Source organism: Phodopus roborovskii, unplaced genomic scaffold (genome assembly GCF_943737965.1).
Source record: "Phodopus roborovskii unplaced genomic scaffold, PHOROB, whole genome shotgun sequence".
NCBI classification, from domain to species: Eukaryota; Metazoa; Chordata; class Mammalia; order Rodentia; family Cricetidae; genus Phodopus; species Phodopus roborovskii.
Window position 1 is genome coordinate 208,537 of NW_026126693.1, and position 19,523 is coordinate 228,059.

At 36.0% G+C, this 19,523-nt stretch overlaps 1 protein-coding gene across 1 annotated transcript in view; it reads left to right on the plus strand.

Moving 5' to 3' along the window:
• Gnat3 (G protein subunit alpha transducin 3) overlaps positions 1–18,810 on the plus strand; it is a 39,397-nt gene extending 20,587 nt beyond the window's left edge. The window contains exons 4-8 of the mRNA XM_051174818.1: positions 2,534–2,691; positions 5,146–5,274; positions 15,058–15,187; positions 15,385–15,538; positions 18,620–18,810. Coding sequence (XP_051030775.1) covers positions 2,534–2,691; positions 5,146–5,274; positions 15,058–15,187; positions 15,385–15,538; positions 18,620–18,810 — 762 coding nt within the window. The remainder of the gene's footprint in view (positions 1–2,533; positions 2,692–5,145; positions 5,275–15,057; positions 15,188–15,384; positions 15,539–18,619) is intronic.
• The last annotated feature ends 713 nt before the right edge of the window (positions 18,811–19,523 follow it).

Below are 19,523 nucleotides of genomic sequence, written 5' to 3' on the forward strand. Positions count from 1 at the left end.
AATTCAAGAATTCTCAATAGCTGTGAGTATTCAAAGACTCAAAGAGGACTTCCAGTTGCTGGAGAACTACACCATGTGACCTTTCAGTTAGTTCAGCATTTCTTAGACATGTAGGCTAAGCATCCATTCCTTACTCTGATATGCTCTTGTACTATCTCCTTTGGAACTACGACTACAAAATTCAGAATGAATTCAACAACATTCTAAGACTGCCTGAGGCACATGATACTGATGAGCACTGAATAATCAGCAAGTGTTTTATTTCTATACAATATAGCTCAGAATAGTGGTTGTCAATCTTCCTAATACTGTGACACTTTAATATAGTTCTATGTGTTATGATGACCCCCAACAATAAAATTATTTGGGGGGATTTTCTCTAGCTTTGGAGCCTGACCTGGAACTAGCCCTTTAGACCAGGCTGGCCTCAAACTCACAGAGATCCACCTGCCTCTGACTCCTCAGTGCTGTGATTAAAGGTGTGTGCAGCCTCACCCGGCAATAAAATTATTTTCAATGTTATATGATGAATGTAATTTTGCTGCTGTTGTGAATTGTAATGTAAATATCTGTATTTTAAAATGGCATTAGAAAGAAAAATAAAAAGAGAGATGCCACAAAAGAGGGATCCATTATAGGTTTGAAGAGAAAACTGAACCTAGAGAAATGTCCAGAGACCTATAAGACTGACCCCAACTAACAATTTGAGCAACAGTGGAAAGGCACTATAAATGTCCTTCCATTATAATGAGATTGATGACTAACTTATCCACCATCATAGAGCCCTCATCTAGTAGCTGATAGAAATAGAAGCAGACACTCACAGCTAAACACTGATCCAAACTGGATTCCAGATTCAGAGAGGGAGGACAAGACCAAGCTATAGAAACCCACAGAGACAGCTGGCCTGAACAAGGAGGAGCCAGTGGGCTCCCAGACTGATAACTGGGAAACCATCATTGGAGACTCAGACCCCCTGAACATGGGTCTCAATTAGAAGGCCTGGGCAGTCTAAGGGACCTCTGATAGTAGAACTAGGATGTATCCCTGGTGTACAAAAGGACTTTGGGAGCACATAGAGGCAGGAGGAAGGGCCTAGGCCCTATTCCAAATGACTTGACAGATTTGTTGATCCCTCCTGGAAGGCATCACCCTCACTGTAGAGTAGGGGGGTGGAAGGATGGGTGGTTGGGGGGCATGGGAGGGAGGGAGAGAGGGAGGAAGGTAAAGGGAACTGGGATTGATATTGAAAATAAGAATAAATAAATTAATAAATAAATGGTATTAAGGTAAAATGGTCATCTGACCTTTGCCAACTAAATGTTTGTGACCCACAGGTTGAGAACCATTTCTCTAGCGATTCCAAATTCTGAGATAATAAGCTTTTCCAAAACCATCACTATTCTCAAGCTTTCTGAAATACATCATAAGGAAATTAAATATTTGGAATGTTATTCAAAATCTGACAGTAGTATTAGAAAAATAACAATGTCAGATTATTAGAGATCCCTTAGTTCCTCTAGAATAAGCATGTATGCTATTTTGTTTCTTGAAATCATAGTATTTTAGCAACATGTACTCTGTTGATTGTCAGAGTGTACAAATAAACAAAACAAACAATCTTTGCCCTCATATACCTACCTATACACTAAAGAATTAACAAAGCAAGGAAGGAAAAACCCTTACAATAAATGCTGTGAAAAAAAGATGAAATAGGAAAGGACTAGTGTGAGTATTAGAAGAATAGAAAGGTTCCTTGTGGAGGTGTTGCTGCATAAAATAAGATAATCATAGAAACCCTCAATACAGGCTAGGGAGTTTACATTATGGCAGGAGTCCAGTACATGAGGTTTGAGGAGCAAGTATACATTTACTATTATTCCATGTGCTTCTATTAAGTAGCCTTAATTAAAAATCACCAGAGGCTTTACCCATGTGTGTGTGTCAGAATCTCAGAAGTAAAGGCAAAATTGATCAGGCAGATTGATGTACTACAAGAGTACAATCAGGTTATGGAACTGGTTGAAAGGGCTTTGGTGAGATTTACATGTTTTAAGGGAAAAATCTACACACATTGCCAACATAAATAGACTGTATTTTAGCTTACAGTGAATAATATAGAGGAAAGGAAGAGCATATTAGTTTAGTTTATAATGTATTTGAGAAAGCACATCATTTTTTCCTTTAAGAAAGGACCCTGGGAACAGCTGCCACTGCCTCATTTAACAATTTGTCCCAAGGTTATGTTAGAGTAGAAGAAGATGCCTACCAAGCGATCAGCCCTGAAAATGTGTGTGTGTGTGTGTGTGTGTGTGAGAGTGGGGGGAGAGAGAGAGAGAGAGAGAGAGAGAGAGAGAGAGAGAGAGAGAGAGAGAGAGAAATACACAGGCTGAACAGATAGTATTAGATTGTGTGTGTGTGTGGTTTCAAAACAATACAGAGAAACTTGTCTCAAAAAACAAAAGCTCTATTTAAAACAATATCTGAGCCTAAATATCATGCTTTTGTTCTTCCCACCAAAATATTACTCCAGGAAGACAAACAACAACTTCTTGCAATGGCAAGTACACTAGAAGATGGTGATATGACACCCCAGCTGGCTGAAGTGATTAAACGACTGTGGGGAGACCCAGGAATTCAAGCCTGCTTTGAAAGGGCCTCTGAGTACCAGCTCAATGACTCTGCAGCTTAGTAAGTGATTTCTGCAGCAGGAGTTACAGATGACATATGCATTTATAACTTGGCACATGTGTACATAAGCACAAGTAAAGAAAAACAGTTTTGTACTTTATTGTAGAAAAATGAGAGAAAACTGAAAAGATTTGAAACAGTTTGCCTGAAAAGAAACAACTGTTGTACATATTTTCTCTTAATTAAAAATAATTAACCATGATGCACAATGCTCAGCATTAATATAGAGAGATGCTGTGTACACCAACATTTGGGGCTATGTTAATCTGAAACATATATTTCAATGTTACTGATATCATTTCCTAGAATAATTTCTTATTCATGATATGAGTGTTAGCTTACTAGGTTATTGAGAAAGATACCAAATTTTGGGAGACAATAGTCAATTGGTTTCCAGACCTTAGCATATTGTGACTTCTTGTTGGAGTCATTCACAGCAAACATTGGCAAGTAAGTATTTAATATTAATAAAGAACTTAGGATGACATCACACTGCTTGCAGTGTAATTGTCAGCATGACCTAAAACTTCCTTATATCAAGTGATTCTTGAGTTATCCTGGAAACTACCAAAAGTAGTTGACTTGACCAGTCAATCCCTAAGTTCTAGTAAAAGAAAAGAGGAAAGGCCTTACCTAACTAAGGCTTCATGGTTTATTAATTGGGGCCATCTAGTGTGCTATTTAAATTCCACAAAATTTAAGAGCAAACATGGACTCAGCAGGGAAAACACTCTTTTTAGTATGAGCAATAAATCAACAAGTCATTGTAAGTGATTTGAGGCCTAAGGTCTAAAAACCTGTTTGATTTGTAAACTACATGCTTTAACACCCAAATCCATATTTGCTTATTAAAACCAGCACTTTAGATGGAAATCAGTTTGCTAACGCCTCTTCTTTGCCTGAAATAATTTACAAATGCAAAGAAAATTCTTTAAAATGTATCTTTACTCAAGCTGTCATTAAATGAATTTTATTTCTATTTTAGTAAGTATGTATTTTATTATTTTACTTGGGCATGAAGTGACTGACATATCATACACCTACCACATACCTGATTTTATCAATAGGAAATTCACAATGTTTCAAGTAATAGTAAAAAAAAAAAAAAATTTTTTTTGAAAACTGTAAAATCATCCAATACTTTCTTTGATTTCTTTAAATTTCAATTTATCACCCATTTAAAGACAAGAGGTCTTTATTAGCATAAATAATGATACATTTTCACAATTTAATATTTGCAAGACACAATTTTACTTTTCCTCTTGAGCAGAATTCCTTTGGGTATACTTCTTCTTTTTCAATTTAAAATGATTGTTCCAAATTTGCTAAATAGCTACTTGATCTGTTTTTAAAGGCAAAAAGAACATTGTTTTAAAGTCACTGTGTTAGATGCTAACATATAAGAACTCCTCAACTTAGTCTCTGAAGAAATTTAAGTTTTTAAGCAATAACTAATGTTCAATAGGACTCTACCCAGAAATTCTGTTTCCATGGTAGGATACCACACTCTATCATTTTTTTAAATGTGTTTTTTATATGGCTCAATATAATGTTCAAATTTACCATGAAATTACTAATTATATTTAAGTTTATCACAGAAATAGTCATATTGCTAAGCTATTTAATCCATAATGTCAAACACAGTAGTAGATATGAAAAAAAAATACACTTTTAATTTGTAGACTCGGGGCACAGAGTTTAATCAGGTTTATAACTATCCATTACTGAGCTTTAGCTATTGTGATCAATAAAAGAAACAAACAAGGAAATAGTTCCTGGTAATTAGATCATTTATTCTGGAAGAGTTAGGGACTTCATCATGCATTGATGGTGGTTTGACTACAGTAGGTAGAGAGGGTAAGCTGTAGACCCACATGAAATACCTGGGATCTTTCATTGAACTGTATGGATTTCATCATGACCCCAGTGGAAATGGCTGTGTTCTAAACTAAGTAATCCATACAAAAATACCCAGAAAATTAATAACAAGAAAGAAATTCAAATTATTATTGAAATCAACCAGTCCTTTAAAATTGAAGTGAATCATTCCCACAAGACGTTTGAAGAACTTGTAGTAACTGTTGCTGCAAACATTCTAAAGCAGCCTAATACATATAAATACATCTAAACAGCCCTGCATGGCAAAATAGCTTTACATTCATCTATCTATATGATAGCAAGCATGCCTGTCCTGCAGACTTTGTAAGATACAGGCTAAGGTAGTGTTGAATTCATAGAGAAGAGCTTTCCAGAAATTAGTTGTGGACTGCACTCTACAACAGTGGCATCCCAGCTGCCAGTCCCTACCATTCTGATCAGCAGCTTGAAAGGCAACAAACAGGGTGTGTTTTCCAATATACTTTAAACTCTTAAGATACACTTATACTGAATTGCAGTATGTTCCAATGTAAATTCAAAATATGAATATTTTCTATTTCATTTTGTTTGCATTAGCTACCTTAATGACTTAGACAGAATTACAGCCCCTGGGTATGTGCCAAATGAGCAAGATGTTCTACATTCCCGGGTGAAAACGACTGGTATCATTGAAACTCAGTTCTCCTTTAAAGACTTGAACTTCAGGTATGAACAAACTTGTCTTCTAAGTGTGGGTGGAGCAAACTTCCAGCTCAATGTTTCTTCATGGAGACCTGTGTAACCATGGTTACACGCAGTGATTTTGGAGTTGGCTGGCTAGACCTCCTTAACTAATATTACAGTGCCCTTCTTGCCTGGACTCCTCCAGCTCACTGTGGACCTGTCCTTCCTTCTAGGTTGCGTTACTCAAACAAATGTTATCCAGGTTCTGCTTCTAATACTTAAAAATGACATTTTACAGTGAGTGCTTTTTTTTTTTTTTTAAAGAAAATTTATTTAAATAGCCTTGTTGCAACAGGTGTCAGGAATCCTATTCCACCTACCTTCTTACTTCTCTATTTGCTTGAAATATTTCTTAAATCTATCTTACTTTAAAATGCAAATAGTTAAAATACCCTTATTTGAATGTAATGCTATTTAGAAGAACCACAAGGCATATTTCATCTGCCTGGTTTTGGTATGGAAATGCATTCCTATTTTATTGTGATTGCATTGAAATCCTTTTCAAGTAAACCTTTCAAATTCTACTATCAAATTGATCTTTGAATATATTAAGAAATGAAAATCAAATTACAGTGTTAGATAACATATCTTTGGTCCTTAACATCTTTCTCCCCCCAGATAGGTCAGCATATTTGTTTGTATTCATACAAAGCTTAGCACTGTTTCCTATGGATTTGGAGGGGGAGATAGAATATGTTGACACAAGGTTCCAATGAAATATGTTAGTAAATGAAACATTGATAAAACTACATAATAAACAAGGTCGGTCATGTGCACAATAATGGAAATGTATTCAAAAAGTTTAAAAACAAAACCCTGGAGAACAGCTGATATGAATTATTTATAGCCAATTATGAGAAAAAGTAACTAAATGTTATTAACCAGTGCCGTAAACTCAGTTTAAGGGTAATAAAAGTTTTGAAAGGCTGCAAAGTGTCAAATTGGTTATTATGAGGTAGCTAATTAGAAAAGCTATTGGAATATTTTCAAATAATATGAAAGTAATATCTTCCAAACTTTTACTGAATTTCAGGCTTACAAATAGTTGAATTTTTGAACTTAATGAACTGGCCCATATCAGAGCAGGACAAAGAGACAGCAGAGAATATAGTCAGCACTTCCTGGGCAAACTCGGTCAAAGAGTCTTCTCAATTCTTGCTCGCTTTTGTCGAGCCAGATGATCTTTGCCCCAGTTTCTGAAGTTTTCCTTTGGGAACCATGTCCAAAGCTGTTCCCTGTGTCTCCCTCTGCCTTCCCAGGACCTTTTTACACACTCCCTTTTCAGTCTTGTGTTTTTCGTCTCCCCTACTTCGGAAGGCACAGAGTGGAGCTGACTTGGCTTTGAGACTAGTCAGGCAGAATATCCCCCTGTTGATTCTCCAGGAAACAGCAGCAGGAGTTAGGGATCTCTCAGCTAGCACCCTGCTGATAAAGCTGGGATCGAGTGAAGAACCAGCACAGAACTAAGCATTGGTGTTACTTCTCTTTCATAAGCCACTGGAATTTTCTCAGCCCCAGATCATCCGAATCACAAAGCAGTTGTGCTGGTTACTGCTATCTGGTAGATATCTCAACCTTCAGGTCCTATCATTCCCCCAGCCAGTCCTATCATTCCCCCAGCCCTGTCAACCCTCACCCAGTCCTGTCACCCCTCCCAGGTCCTGTCATTCCCCTAGCACTGTAGTCCCCCACTCCACACTGACCCTCTTAACAATCCATTCATGAATAAGCAAGCTCTCCCGTTTTAACAATTCAGACATTAAGACTTTTGCAACCATTTTTTTTTTCTTTTACTTAAAGTGCTTTTGATGCTTTTATCATAAAAATTCCAAATGAAGAATTTACCCCTCAGAGAATTGATCTTCCCATCTCTTTACTATCTACAAGTAGTTGTGTCATAATAGCAGGCAACCGTGTCCTGCCACATTGTTGAACAGAGGGTTTTCTAATACAGTAAGATGAATAAAGAATGAAGAATAAAAGCGAATTTGTAGTTTGATTGATGACTTCTCTGGAGTAAATAACTCCACCCTGTGAGTTTCAAGCTACTAGTGTTATATTACACATGCAAAGTTAGGGGGAAAAATTCAAAAATGCAGCTGTCTCCACTCTACCATGCCCAAGTCATCCCCTTTTCAATAATAATATATCAACATACTTCCCTCTTTCTCCTTGTCACCAATACATGGTCTCCTTGCTTATTTTTTCATTTCCCCTTTTTGTTTCCATTTCTCCTTCATGAACCCTCAATCTTGAAAAGTCAGGGGTTACATGTGATTATGATATGCTGACAATGCTTACTAGAGTGATTTGCAAGAGGAAGCAAGTGGTCAGCTTTAGCTAAATATATCATGTATATAAAGTATTTGCATGTGACATCATAAGCTGGGTGATATCTGATAAAGAATGGAGGTTGGGAATGAATCTCCAAATGTCTTATGAATTAATGCTGAGGTTGTCCTCAAAGTGTACATCTTCTTGTCTATAAACAGTGAATCTTTAAACGATGTCACTGATGGGCTGCTACATACATTTCTATGGAAAGCATTATTTTCTTGTAAAGCAGTTGTTGAAAGAAGATTGTCTTCCTTTATAATACCTTTCACAGAAAAATGGCATGGGAAAAATATAAATCACAGTTGCTGGGGAGATAACAAAATACTTAAATATTTGAAGAACTTTAAAGTTTATTCACATCAGTTGAGGCATAATAACCATTCAACAAATTTCCAAAGTTTAACCAACGTTCAAATACACAGTAGAATAATCCAAATGTTTAGCGTTTCATACAGCATATAAAGTTCTGTGTTTCAAAATTGTATATAAAAATAATGTACTTTTTAACTTCTCTTTAGCAATTGCCCAGGTGTTAAAATATATTACATTAACATTGATTTGTATTCGCATAGCACAAATTATCCTAAGGCTTTTTAAAACTAAAGCATTAATTTACATATTATAACAGAGAACTCTAGAATGTTAAATAGGAATATCAAAATGAAAAGCTCTGTCTGCAAAAGTACTGTATCATCTCCATGCATCATCCAATTTAATGGAAATTAGCCTAGAGTTCTTATCAAGCCAGAGAACCAACTGTCAAGCAGATAGAACAACTTATCTCAAGAGTTCTTATCAAAGCAGAATTCTAACTGCCAACCTGACCAACGATGTTTATAGATGTTCCAGTTGCCAAGTCATTGGAAAATAGAATAAACTCTAAGCCCTTGTGTGGTGGAGCAATTCCCCCAGACTCAAGTGATTTAGAAAGAAATCTAAAATAAGTTATCAGTCATAGAAAATGCAGTCTCTTCTTAAATGTCCCACAGTTAAAATACAGAATTGAAAGTATTGAATATAGGAGCCAGAAAAGCTGGAAACTATTTCACCACAAAGCTTGAAATTTGTAAATTTGGCATAACTGCTTTCAAGAATGTATGAGCATATTTGTGATTTGAAAAAAAATGACAGTTTTCTTAAAATATGAAGTTGAATTCTATTCACTGTGTTCATTTCCAAGAGTATGACTCACTAGGCTTAGCTATGTGGATCCAGGAGTGGCATCCCAGTTTAGACTTGTTATTCTCTATCATAACACAAAGAACATTAATTCACATATGTTACATATTTGTTACATGTGTGGTCATGATTAATATTACCAGAAAAAATATCTGATCTAATTTGATTATTTGTTTGCTTCACAGAGCTGAGCATAAAGCCATGATCTCCAATACTCTAGGCATCTTTCCCTACTACTGAGCTAGACCCCTAACCCTTGATTTTGAGACAGTGTCTTGATAGATAGCATTAGGCTGGCCTTGAACTTATTATGTAGCCTAGGTTAGCTTCAAACTTGCTACCCTCTTGCCTTTACATTAATAATTATGGTGGTTTCAGACTTGGTTCATATACTTCTGAATATTTTTTATTATATTTTAATGTTAAGAGTAAGGAAGGGATTTAGACATACCTCTGTACATACATGTATGCCCTTGGTGTCTATTAATACCGATCCTTCTCCATTATTAAAATTGGTTAGGGAAAGATATATGCGGTAATTTGACTGTGGCTAAATAATGACAGCACACGCTCAGCAACTCACATCCTCATATGTACCTATAATAAGATACTAAATCAATTTTGACTTAGTCAGTATCTTGTACAAATATTTAACAGAATAGTTCCTAAGAGAGTCCTGTTCAGGTTAGCGTCCATGTCTACATGGCCAGAAAGTAGAAAAAGTGAGAGATGGTGTCTTTTCAAAGATCCCTATGCTTGAAGAGAAGCCATGTTGCAGGAAGTAGGCTGGTAATTAGTTCTCCTAGATTATATAATGATTTTTCAGCAATTGTAATGATCAAATTATTCACACTGATCTATTACAATACTAAGTATAAGAACTTTTGTGTGGTCAGATATTTAGTCAACTATTTGACATAAACTCATAAAATTCAACAGCCTTCCAACTGATTAAATAGGATCATAAAACTCAGCTATTCAGTCAGCTGTTTAACCTAGTCATAATGAATCTTGTGGCTTTCCCTATGTCAATATCAAGGACAATTTAACACATAATCAATATTTGGCTATGACTTAAAAGCCTGGCTTGTTAATTTTTATTTATATTGTAATCAACAATTTAAAATCGATCTTTTAACCTCAAGAATCCTAATTTTACCATCAGACTGTTGAAAATATTTATAAGACCCATCTAAAAAAATTAAACAAAAATCTCCCTTCCCAATATCCAAAATTAGGTCTGCAAGTTCCACGCAGCATTCATAAATCTCTCATTCAGTAGAATAAGGGCACCCATGCAAGATCTCTCATTAATATGTCAGTTTGATCAGTCTAAACCACCAAGTGGTGAGCATAGCTGTTTCTCTGATTTTCATTCTCTTCATAGAATGGTCACAATGGTTTTGTGTGTGTGTGTGTGTGTGTGTGTGTGTGTGTGTGTGTGTGTGTGTGTGTGTAGTCAAAAATATAAGTAAAATTCCCCTTTGCTATTTGCTTATTTTAAGATATTAAATTAAAGTATATTTCTATAAAGTATATTTCTATAGTTTGAATTTGTATAAGCTAAAATTAAATATATATATATATATATGAAATAGATCATTATAATAATAATGAAACAGACATAATTTTTCACAAAGCTAATGTGATGTACAGGAAAATCAACATAAAAGCAACTCCCTGGACCTTGATCAAATTGACTAATGAGCATTTCAGTTCAATAATAGCAGATGGCTTAGAGAAACGTGCAGAGAACTCTGGCCTCAAGCTTCTGTGTCATTCTGTACAGAAAACAGAGCAGTGACTCACGTTAATCATAAATGGGAGGATCATAAACATTCACGCATAGATGAACTGTCAGAACACTTTGTCACTATGAACAGAGACTGCATAATCTTGTCCTCCCTTTCTTGAAAGAAAGCTGAACATGTTTAACATGTTCAGTGGAAGCTATTTAATGCTGAGAGAACAGGGTTAAAGGCATGCTCCCTAAGCCCCACATCTTACTGATAGTGATTTTGGGTAAATAGTAATAATTTTTCTGCTGGGTGTTAGTGGCTCTGTCCTTTAGTCCCAGAGGCAGGCAGATCTCTGTGAGTTTGAGGCCAGCCTGGTCTAAGAGCTAGTTCCAGGACAGGCTCCAAAGCAGTACAGAGAAACCCTGCCTTGAAATACCAAACAAACAAACAAACAAACAAAGTTTTTAATCTTATCTCAAATCTTGAAAGGCTCAGTCTTATAGGGAAGAATATTATTTTCCATTCAGACTCAAAGACAACTCTATTTGTTTCTCAGGAGAGCACACAATTCGAATACATTCAATACAATGCTAAGGTAATGTCACTACTGTTATGTATCTCCACTGTCATACCTACCATGAGTTACTAGTCCACTGCAAGTTTGTCAGATCCTCAGGAGAAGTAAGGACCTATGTGAAAAATTTGCTTCACATGGTTCAAGCTGGAAAAAAAAAAACATTAGCTTATGAATATGAAAAAAAGTGTATGCAGAAAATGAGGATGCAAAAAGTGTGAAGAGTGTGAAGTGCCTTTGTCCTCATTCTGGGGAATTCATGGATTCTAAAAAATTCCCTTTACAACTCTCATATCTCGATCATTTTTATTATCGTTTTACTTAGTAGTAGAACCTGCATCAAACATAAAATAAAATGAAATGTTTTTTTTAATTGAAACACATATTGCTATCTTCATGGTAAAATACTGGGCCACCTGCAATAGATTGAGCAATCGTTAACAACTATAGTTAAAAGAGAAGGTTTTTCTCAGAATTTAAAGATTAGAAGACAATTTGAAAATGTCACATAAGTTAAAGAAGAAAGTGTAATTCAGAATAGACAGAAATTGACAGTAGAGCATAAAAGCCGATTAAAAGAGACAAAACTAAATATCCAGCAAATCCAATCCCACTTAGTGGATAGAAATTAACATCACATCCTTCCGTTCCATAGCATTCTGTTCCTAGTGTGAAAAGGAACAAAGGAACCAGCATTCTTTCCTTGAAAACCAGGTCACCGGTTCATGTGCTTCCACTGTCCTGGGCCCATGGGCAGGCTGTTAGTTCCCCCTAAGCAGTCATCAGAGAGAGGATGAACCCAACAAGAAGCTAAAACTAAAACCATTCACATCTGTTCAAATCTACGGATGTGACTTAGAGTGACAGGTACATTGGAAAAGTCCTCCATGAATACCATCTTAGCAATGAGCTTTTTCGAGCCACATCAGAAAGCCCACAAGTTAATGCACCTTACTCAGGCATAAACCCCACATTCTTTTTACATTATTTGAGGATCCAGAATAGGTTGACAAATAACCAAATGAAGAATATGTAAAACACCTGGAATTCAGGTCTACACTCTTTCTATTGAAATGTGGGGAAATATCTCAAATGAAAATTTAGTTTTGCACAGTAACCTTTTTATTAGCATAAAAAAACTGCTGTGTGACCTGGAGAGAGAAAACTAGAGACGATTCCAGACTTCTAAAGAGGACTTCATAGCTAACTCTAGGTGCTAAAACTGGCTAGGGAAATTTGGTATAATAAATTTTTATATAAAGTGAAAATATCATACAAATTAGTTACTATATTGCCTAGTATAGTACCTGAAACACATAGCCTCAGGAAGCATTAAATGAATAATAGCCTTGATAAAGTTACTTGAACACATCTGAAAAATAAAAATAGCTGTACACTTTTGACAGGTCCCTCCTTCCGGGGCTCATGTGCCCAAGAGTATAGCATGATTTAGGTTTTGTTTGCGACATTTGAGGACTTCCTTTTCTTTGCTCCAAAGTTGATAGGTACGTTATTAGTGTTCTTATCTTGTGGCCCATATTTCCCAGCCTGTGGTTAAACTTTAGACTTTTCAGAGTTTCCCCACTTATCAGTGGATACATGTAGCTTCATTTATCTGTTCTCTATTGGGTTTATAGTGGAAATATGAATTAAGAAGTAATATTTGTTTTTCCTTTAGCCAGACACTTGCTAAGTAGACTGTGTGCTCTTGAATTTTCTCTGCTGCTCCTGCCTCCAAGTACTGGGGTTACAAACTTGATTTCATTACCACACCCAAAGCATTGTACTTTGACTATCTTTATGAAATCACTTGATTTGTATTTATTAGGCAAAGTATCACCACCCTATAGACCTGTCCAGCCTAGATGCTTGCAATCATCATCATCATCTGATTCAAATATGATGATATCACCATAGATTATAACTTAGTTTCTACCTTATCAAATATATATCTTCTGTCTGTCCTCAGTTTAAAGCAGCCTTAGTACTATAATAATAATAAAAAAAAAACAAGTAAATCTTCCATACAAATTCTTTAAGATCTCCCAACTCCACCCACCAGGGACTGCAATATTAATATTCACATGATTCTGCTACTCCTTTGCTGAGCAGAAACAACAGCTCATTGGGGATTCTTCCATTCTTTGCTCTTGCTGTTTCCTGTTGCTTTCACCCAGACAATGTGTTCCCCCAGACACTGGCAAAGCTCAACTCCTCATTTTCTGATACTTCTCGGCATTTTTGTAATTACTGATCACTGCATTTCCCTGTACAGCCATTTCCTACTTGCCACACTTCAATTCCATGTACATCCCTTCCCTGCTTGCCTCTCTACATTTCCATTAAATTTTAAAAACTTAAGTTGTTTTCCGCAAACATGCTCCATTATCTCACATCTAGATACTGGTAAAACATAAACACACTTCTCATAAAAGTTGTTCAGTCATTTTGTTAACAAGTCTCTGTTCTATTAATTTGCAAATACATATTACAAGTGTACCATGTGCCAGATATGCTGTTGTGTAATGTAAATGAAGCAATGACTAAAATAGAGCCCCTGCCTCAGATGGCTGCTCTTTTGTGAAACATACCAGATGTTGAACAGATGAATTAATTTTTTTTTGGTTTGGCCTGAATCCCATGAAATAATATTGGTACCACATAAAGTAAGTGGAGATGAGGAGAGAGAACTTAAGGGACTCACAGAAATCCTTCTCAGGATGAAATATTAATAACAAAACATGAAAGTTGAGAGAGAAGTAGTAATGAAAGGTGCCACATGCTTGTGACCCTACAACTTGAAGAGTGAAGGCTGGAAGGAAGGACAGTGTCAACAACATAGGGAGTGCAAGGCCATCCTGACTTAAGGAGACTCTATCTCAAAATATAGTTAACTAATTGAAAGGGAAACAAGACAGAGAATCCTCTCACATCAGAAACATTTATATGGATTTAAACTAAAATCAGATTTTATTGTGTTGAGAGGAGAATGACATGACACCAGCTTAGAAGGGCAGAGATGATAAGAACAGTCACCGCAGTCTGTAAGTCATCACAAATCTGTTTCTCATTCTAAGGGGAACAGGGTCCATGACAATGTTGCAAGCAAGAAAGTAAATATGCAATGTCCATTCAACAGTAAGGATGCTTAACCAAGGTGTGAATGCTGGGAAAGTCCTAGCTAGGACACTTCACACTAGTCCTAACAGAAATGTTTATGACTCGATAAGAGAAGAGGTGAAAAGAAGGAGGTTAAAGAGAGATTGCACTTGAGATGTGCAGTATCTGAAGAAAAGGGAGAAGAAATGTCTACTATCAGTTTCTCTGTCCATGACAATTTCTATTAATTTAATAATGTAGAATTGAATCAACACATTCAAATACCCCCAGTGAGTGATTGTAATGATCCTTTAGAATGTTGTAAACTCTGCCCTATACTGACATACTATAATATGTGTAATTATATACTATTATGTGTATATAAATATGTAATTATATACTATTATGATCACTTGCATGTCTATCTCTCTGCCAACCAGAAAGATCTTTGAAAATAGTGATCTTTCATACAAGCTGATTTGAATCAATGTTAGCACAAAACACAAGTTATTTGCTAGAATAAAAAAGAAATTTAAGAAGCAAGCAAAGAGCATCCTCGTGCCATAATGACACACCCAGTCTTCTATTCATTCTTGAAAATATGTATAAACTCTTATCAGAATCTTCTAAGACTTATAAACTGCTCCAAATTTTAAAATGCTTTAAAATTTCCATGAGAATTAGTTCCCTCGTGAAATTTACCTATTTTATGTGACAGTTGATCAACTTAAATTATACAACAGAAATCAAGTATATTTAAGTATACTGAGATATGCAGTCAGCATCAACAATTCAAGAAAATTTGGAAGATTAATTTTTCATTTTGTGTTTTTGAAGAATGTTTGATGTAGGTGGACAGAGATCAGAGAGAAAGAAATGGATCCACTGCTTTGAAGGAGTGACATGCATTATATTTTGTGCTGCACTAAGTGCCTATGACATGGTGCTTGTAGAAGATGAAGAAGTGGTAAGTCCAATACAAAAAAGTGGAGGAAGAGAAGAGAGACCAAGGCATACCAAACAGTGATGTCCAGTTGTAGTACTGTACCTCCCAATCCAATGTCTACCTTACAAAAGTGCATATTATCTACATCCTTGTTTGTGATGCTCATGCCCAAACTCTGCAGATAATAACCTTACACATTCTCCTGCTTTACACCACAGAACAGAATGCATGAAAGTCTCCATCTGTTCAACAGCATCTGTAATCACAAGTATTTTGCAACCACCTCCATTGTTCTGTTTCTCAACAAGAAAGATCTCTTCCAAGAAAAAGTGGCCAAGGTGCACCTCAGCATCTGCTTTCCAGAGTACACTGGTAACATTTTTTCCCTCTGTTATAGATAGTAAACTAAGTGCTTCTAAGCTCTGGGCAATGTTCCCAGCTCTGCCTCCTTTATTTTCTTGAGACATGGTCCCTCATAGAACTTGTGATTGATCTATGCAAGCAAAGTGGCTGATCAATGGGCTTTGTGATTCTGTTTGTTCCTACTATCCCCTTCACTCTACAATTGGGGTTGCAGAAGCACACTGCTGCACCCTGGTTTATACATAGGCTCTGGGGACCCAACTCAGGTTCTTATTCTTTTGTGGCTGGCAGTTTATGAATGAGGTCATGTCCCCAGAACTCCTATTTGAATCTTAGCATGATTGTGATTCCCACTGAAAGCAATTTGTCAAACAAAGAGGAACTTTGCTATATTGTGTAAATTAAAGCAAACTCTAAATGGAACAAAGTGGAAAATGTTAGATAGAAGAGGGTCACTACTCTATACACACGTGTAATGATACTGCAAGCTGTACTAAGTCAGCTATAATCATGCCACACCACTGTGGTGCCACCCTAACTAGAGCTTGTCATGTCACATTGGAGCTCAATGGCTGTTCATTGTCTACAGTGTGGCCAGTAAACATCAAGAATGAATTTGCTAACTGTGGAGCTTATCTTTCTCTGGGCTCCTGAGGTCCCAGTATTTGATTTCTGGTCAAGTCAGTTAGCGACTACTGAGGCATTAGTGTCACACAAAAGGGTTGATTTACCTTTAGAGACCCAAATTTTTAAGTACTCATATTGATAAAAATTATCTAATATCCAAATGGTCATAATTAATTTAAATACAAATATAAATCTGAATTTACCCTTTAGGTATTAGATGTACCACGACAGTCTGTCAAAGTAGATATTTATGCACTTAATTTTTACAGTGTTTGTCATTCTAGAATTCCAAACATCATTTATAATGCTACACATCTATAATATGATAAATATAATTGTAAAGTTATACTTAATGATATATATTAAATAGAGATAGTTAAGGGATATATATTTGATACAGTTTCTTAGAGTGGTTTTTATTCACAGAGAAATAAATAGCTTGAGGGATCAGAGATTTTATGTACTTCCTCAGTTCCCTCTCCCCCAGTATCCTATTAGTTACATCTTGTATTGATGTAGTGTACTTGTAATTGATGGAATGATGTTGACACATAATTAACTGAAATCCACAGTGTAATTAGGGTTTTCTTTCTGTGTCTGATAGTTCTATGTGTTTTGCTAAATTGTCAAATTAATTAGGTTTCTGTTAAGATAACAAATACTTGAGGTAAATCAGCTGACAAAGAGAAAAGCAGTTTTTAAATCTCATAGTTTCTGAAGTTCCAATCAATGGTCAGTTGGCCAAAGGGATTGTGGCATAGCAGGTCTGTAAGCTCCCTATCAAGAAGGAAGTGAGAGAAAGAGATAGGCACCCCACAGTCCCCTTTGAATGTACATCCTCAGTAGCCAAAAAGATTTCCCAAAAGTCCCACCTATCAAGTGTTACTACTACCTCCATTGGTACCATGTTAGAGAACAAACCTGTCACAAATGGGCCTTTGAGGGACATTCAGATCCAAACTAAAGAATTAGTATAGTATCATAAGAAATAGTTCCACTGTCATATAATCACCTAGGTTTTATAATCTCACTTTAGAAACTCTGGGAACTACAGATGTTTAAAATATTATTATCATTTCACATTTTCCAGAATCTCAAATTGCTTGAATTATGCAGGGTCCAGCCTTCCCCAGTGACTGGGGCACTTTGTATTCTCACTAACAATGACTAAAGTTCCTATGATTTGTATTCCTGTCAACATGTACTTTCCAAGTTTATATTTTTTATTTTATTTATCTTATCATATTTTAATTTATTTTTTATTTATTTGTTTAATTATGTACTAGAACTGGTTGTTAAACCCATGGCCTGTGATTGGTAGGCAAACTCTACTCTGAGCCATGTCCAAGCCTAGTTATATGGTTTGAAGACTATTCTTCTCCTAGAATTTTGCTTCTAGCAACAATAAAGTATGAAAGCAAAAGTTTTATCCCCTTCTAAAATCTGTTAGGTCCTTTCAGCCATGTCCTCAACACACATGTATTGGTGTGAAGCCAATCAATGACTACAGTTTATTTGGCAGCTTTACTGTTTCATATTTTTATAACTTCCCTGCCCATCTGCTCTGGGTGTCATCCTACTGAAGTTTCCCAGGCCCAAATTCTTCTTGTATGGAGGAGGCAAGAGCTGCTGCCTTCTACAACCTTCTGCTTCTCAGCTCAGATTTCTGCTTGCCTGGCAGCCAAGACAATGAACTAACTTTCTTACCACTGATTCTAGCTGATTTGTACACTGCCCCTAAAATCTTATTCTTTTTCATCTGACCAGATCCTCCAAATTTCAATCCATTATCCAACTTCATGTAGAAGAACTAAAGGAGGGAATGTTACAGTCCACGATCAGTCACACTTTTTGGCTTTCCTTCCTCCTTTTTATCCCCTCGTCTCAACTTTGTCATAAGGCCTCTCTCAGTACTTCCTGTTTCTGCTACCTAATCTGCCATAGACTCACTTATTTCTCTCTTTTAGCTTGCATTAATTCATATGCGTGACCACAGGAATACAAGATGTGTGTGTGTGTGTGTGTGTGTGTGTGTGTGTGTGTGTGTATGTGTGTGCATGATTTGTATTGCTCACCTTGTTATGTCTATTTTTAAATTTTTTAAAACTTAAATTATAATTACATCATCTCTCCCCTTTCTAGCTCTAACCACTCCCATATCTGACCACCATCCCCTACCTCCCATATTCACAGCCTCCTCTTTAATGCTGTTACATATGCATCTAAATGAATCAACATATAAGTCTCAGAAATCCCAGCAGAGCTGACATAGTATACTACACAAATCCCTAAAATCTGACCTTCTATACCAGCTTTGCAGTAGAGAGTTGATGTACATTAAGATTCCATGTATAAAATAACATTGAGCATTGCACACTCCTATAATTTGCTAGTGTTCTTTATAGACCATGATTTGTAAGATGTGATTAATGTTTACTTCTTTTCATTTCTTTGTTCACTAAGGACCAAATACATTTGAAGATGCAGGGAACTATATCAAGAACCAGTTTCTTGACCTGAATTTAAAAAAAGAAGATAAGGAAATCTACTCTCACATGACCTGTGCTACTGATACCCAAAACGTCAAATTCGTGTTTGATGCAGTGACAGATATAATAATAAAAGAGAATCTCAAAGACTGTGGGCTCTTCTGAGCAACCTCTTTTCTCCCACTTGTGATGGTTGTAGTCTGTTCAAGACATTAAAGGTGCTTTGTGATTAGCACATGTAGATACAGACTTATCTAGAAATGTAACTAGCATTATAAAACAAGAGTTTCACACAACAAATGTTACTGAATTATCACCTGTATGTGACTTAAGTCTTATTTCCTTGGGGCACAGCAGGCAGAGTTTATTATGTTCTCTCTCTATAATATGATGTATCTTGGTAACTATCACAATACATACTCATGTTATTAAATTTTCTTGGAGATGGGATACAAGTGACCAATTGTTAATAATAGAATAAATTACAGAAAGCGTCAGAACATCTCCCCTAGCTAGACTTTTGAAAAGCACTCAAAGTCATGTCTGTACTACTAGAACCATACAAAAATGACACAAAATATATTTTGGTCACCTGCCCTTAATTTAGGTTGCCACAAAGTATACAGAGTACATGCTTTTGTTGATGGGGAATTGTATATCTCAAATAAATATATACAATATTTCTAAGTGGCCTGGGATATTATTACAAGTGATAACCTGGGCTTTGCGTTGGTAATTCTAGACTTCAAAAGAAAAAGGGTGTAGAATGTTTTTTGTTTTGTGAATTTGAGTAGCAAACAGGAGAATTTGAAATGACAGCCATTGAACTTCCCTGTTGGAACAGAATGATCTGTTCTAACTCTTTAAATTGGTGCCCT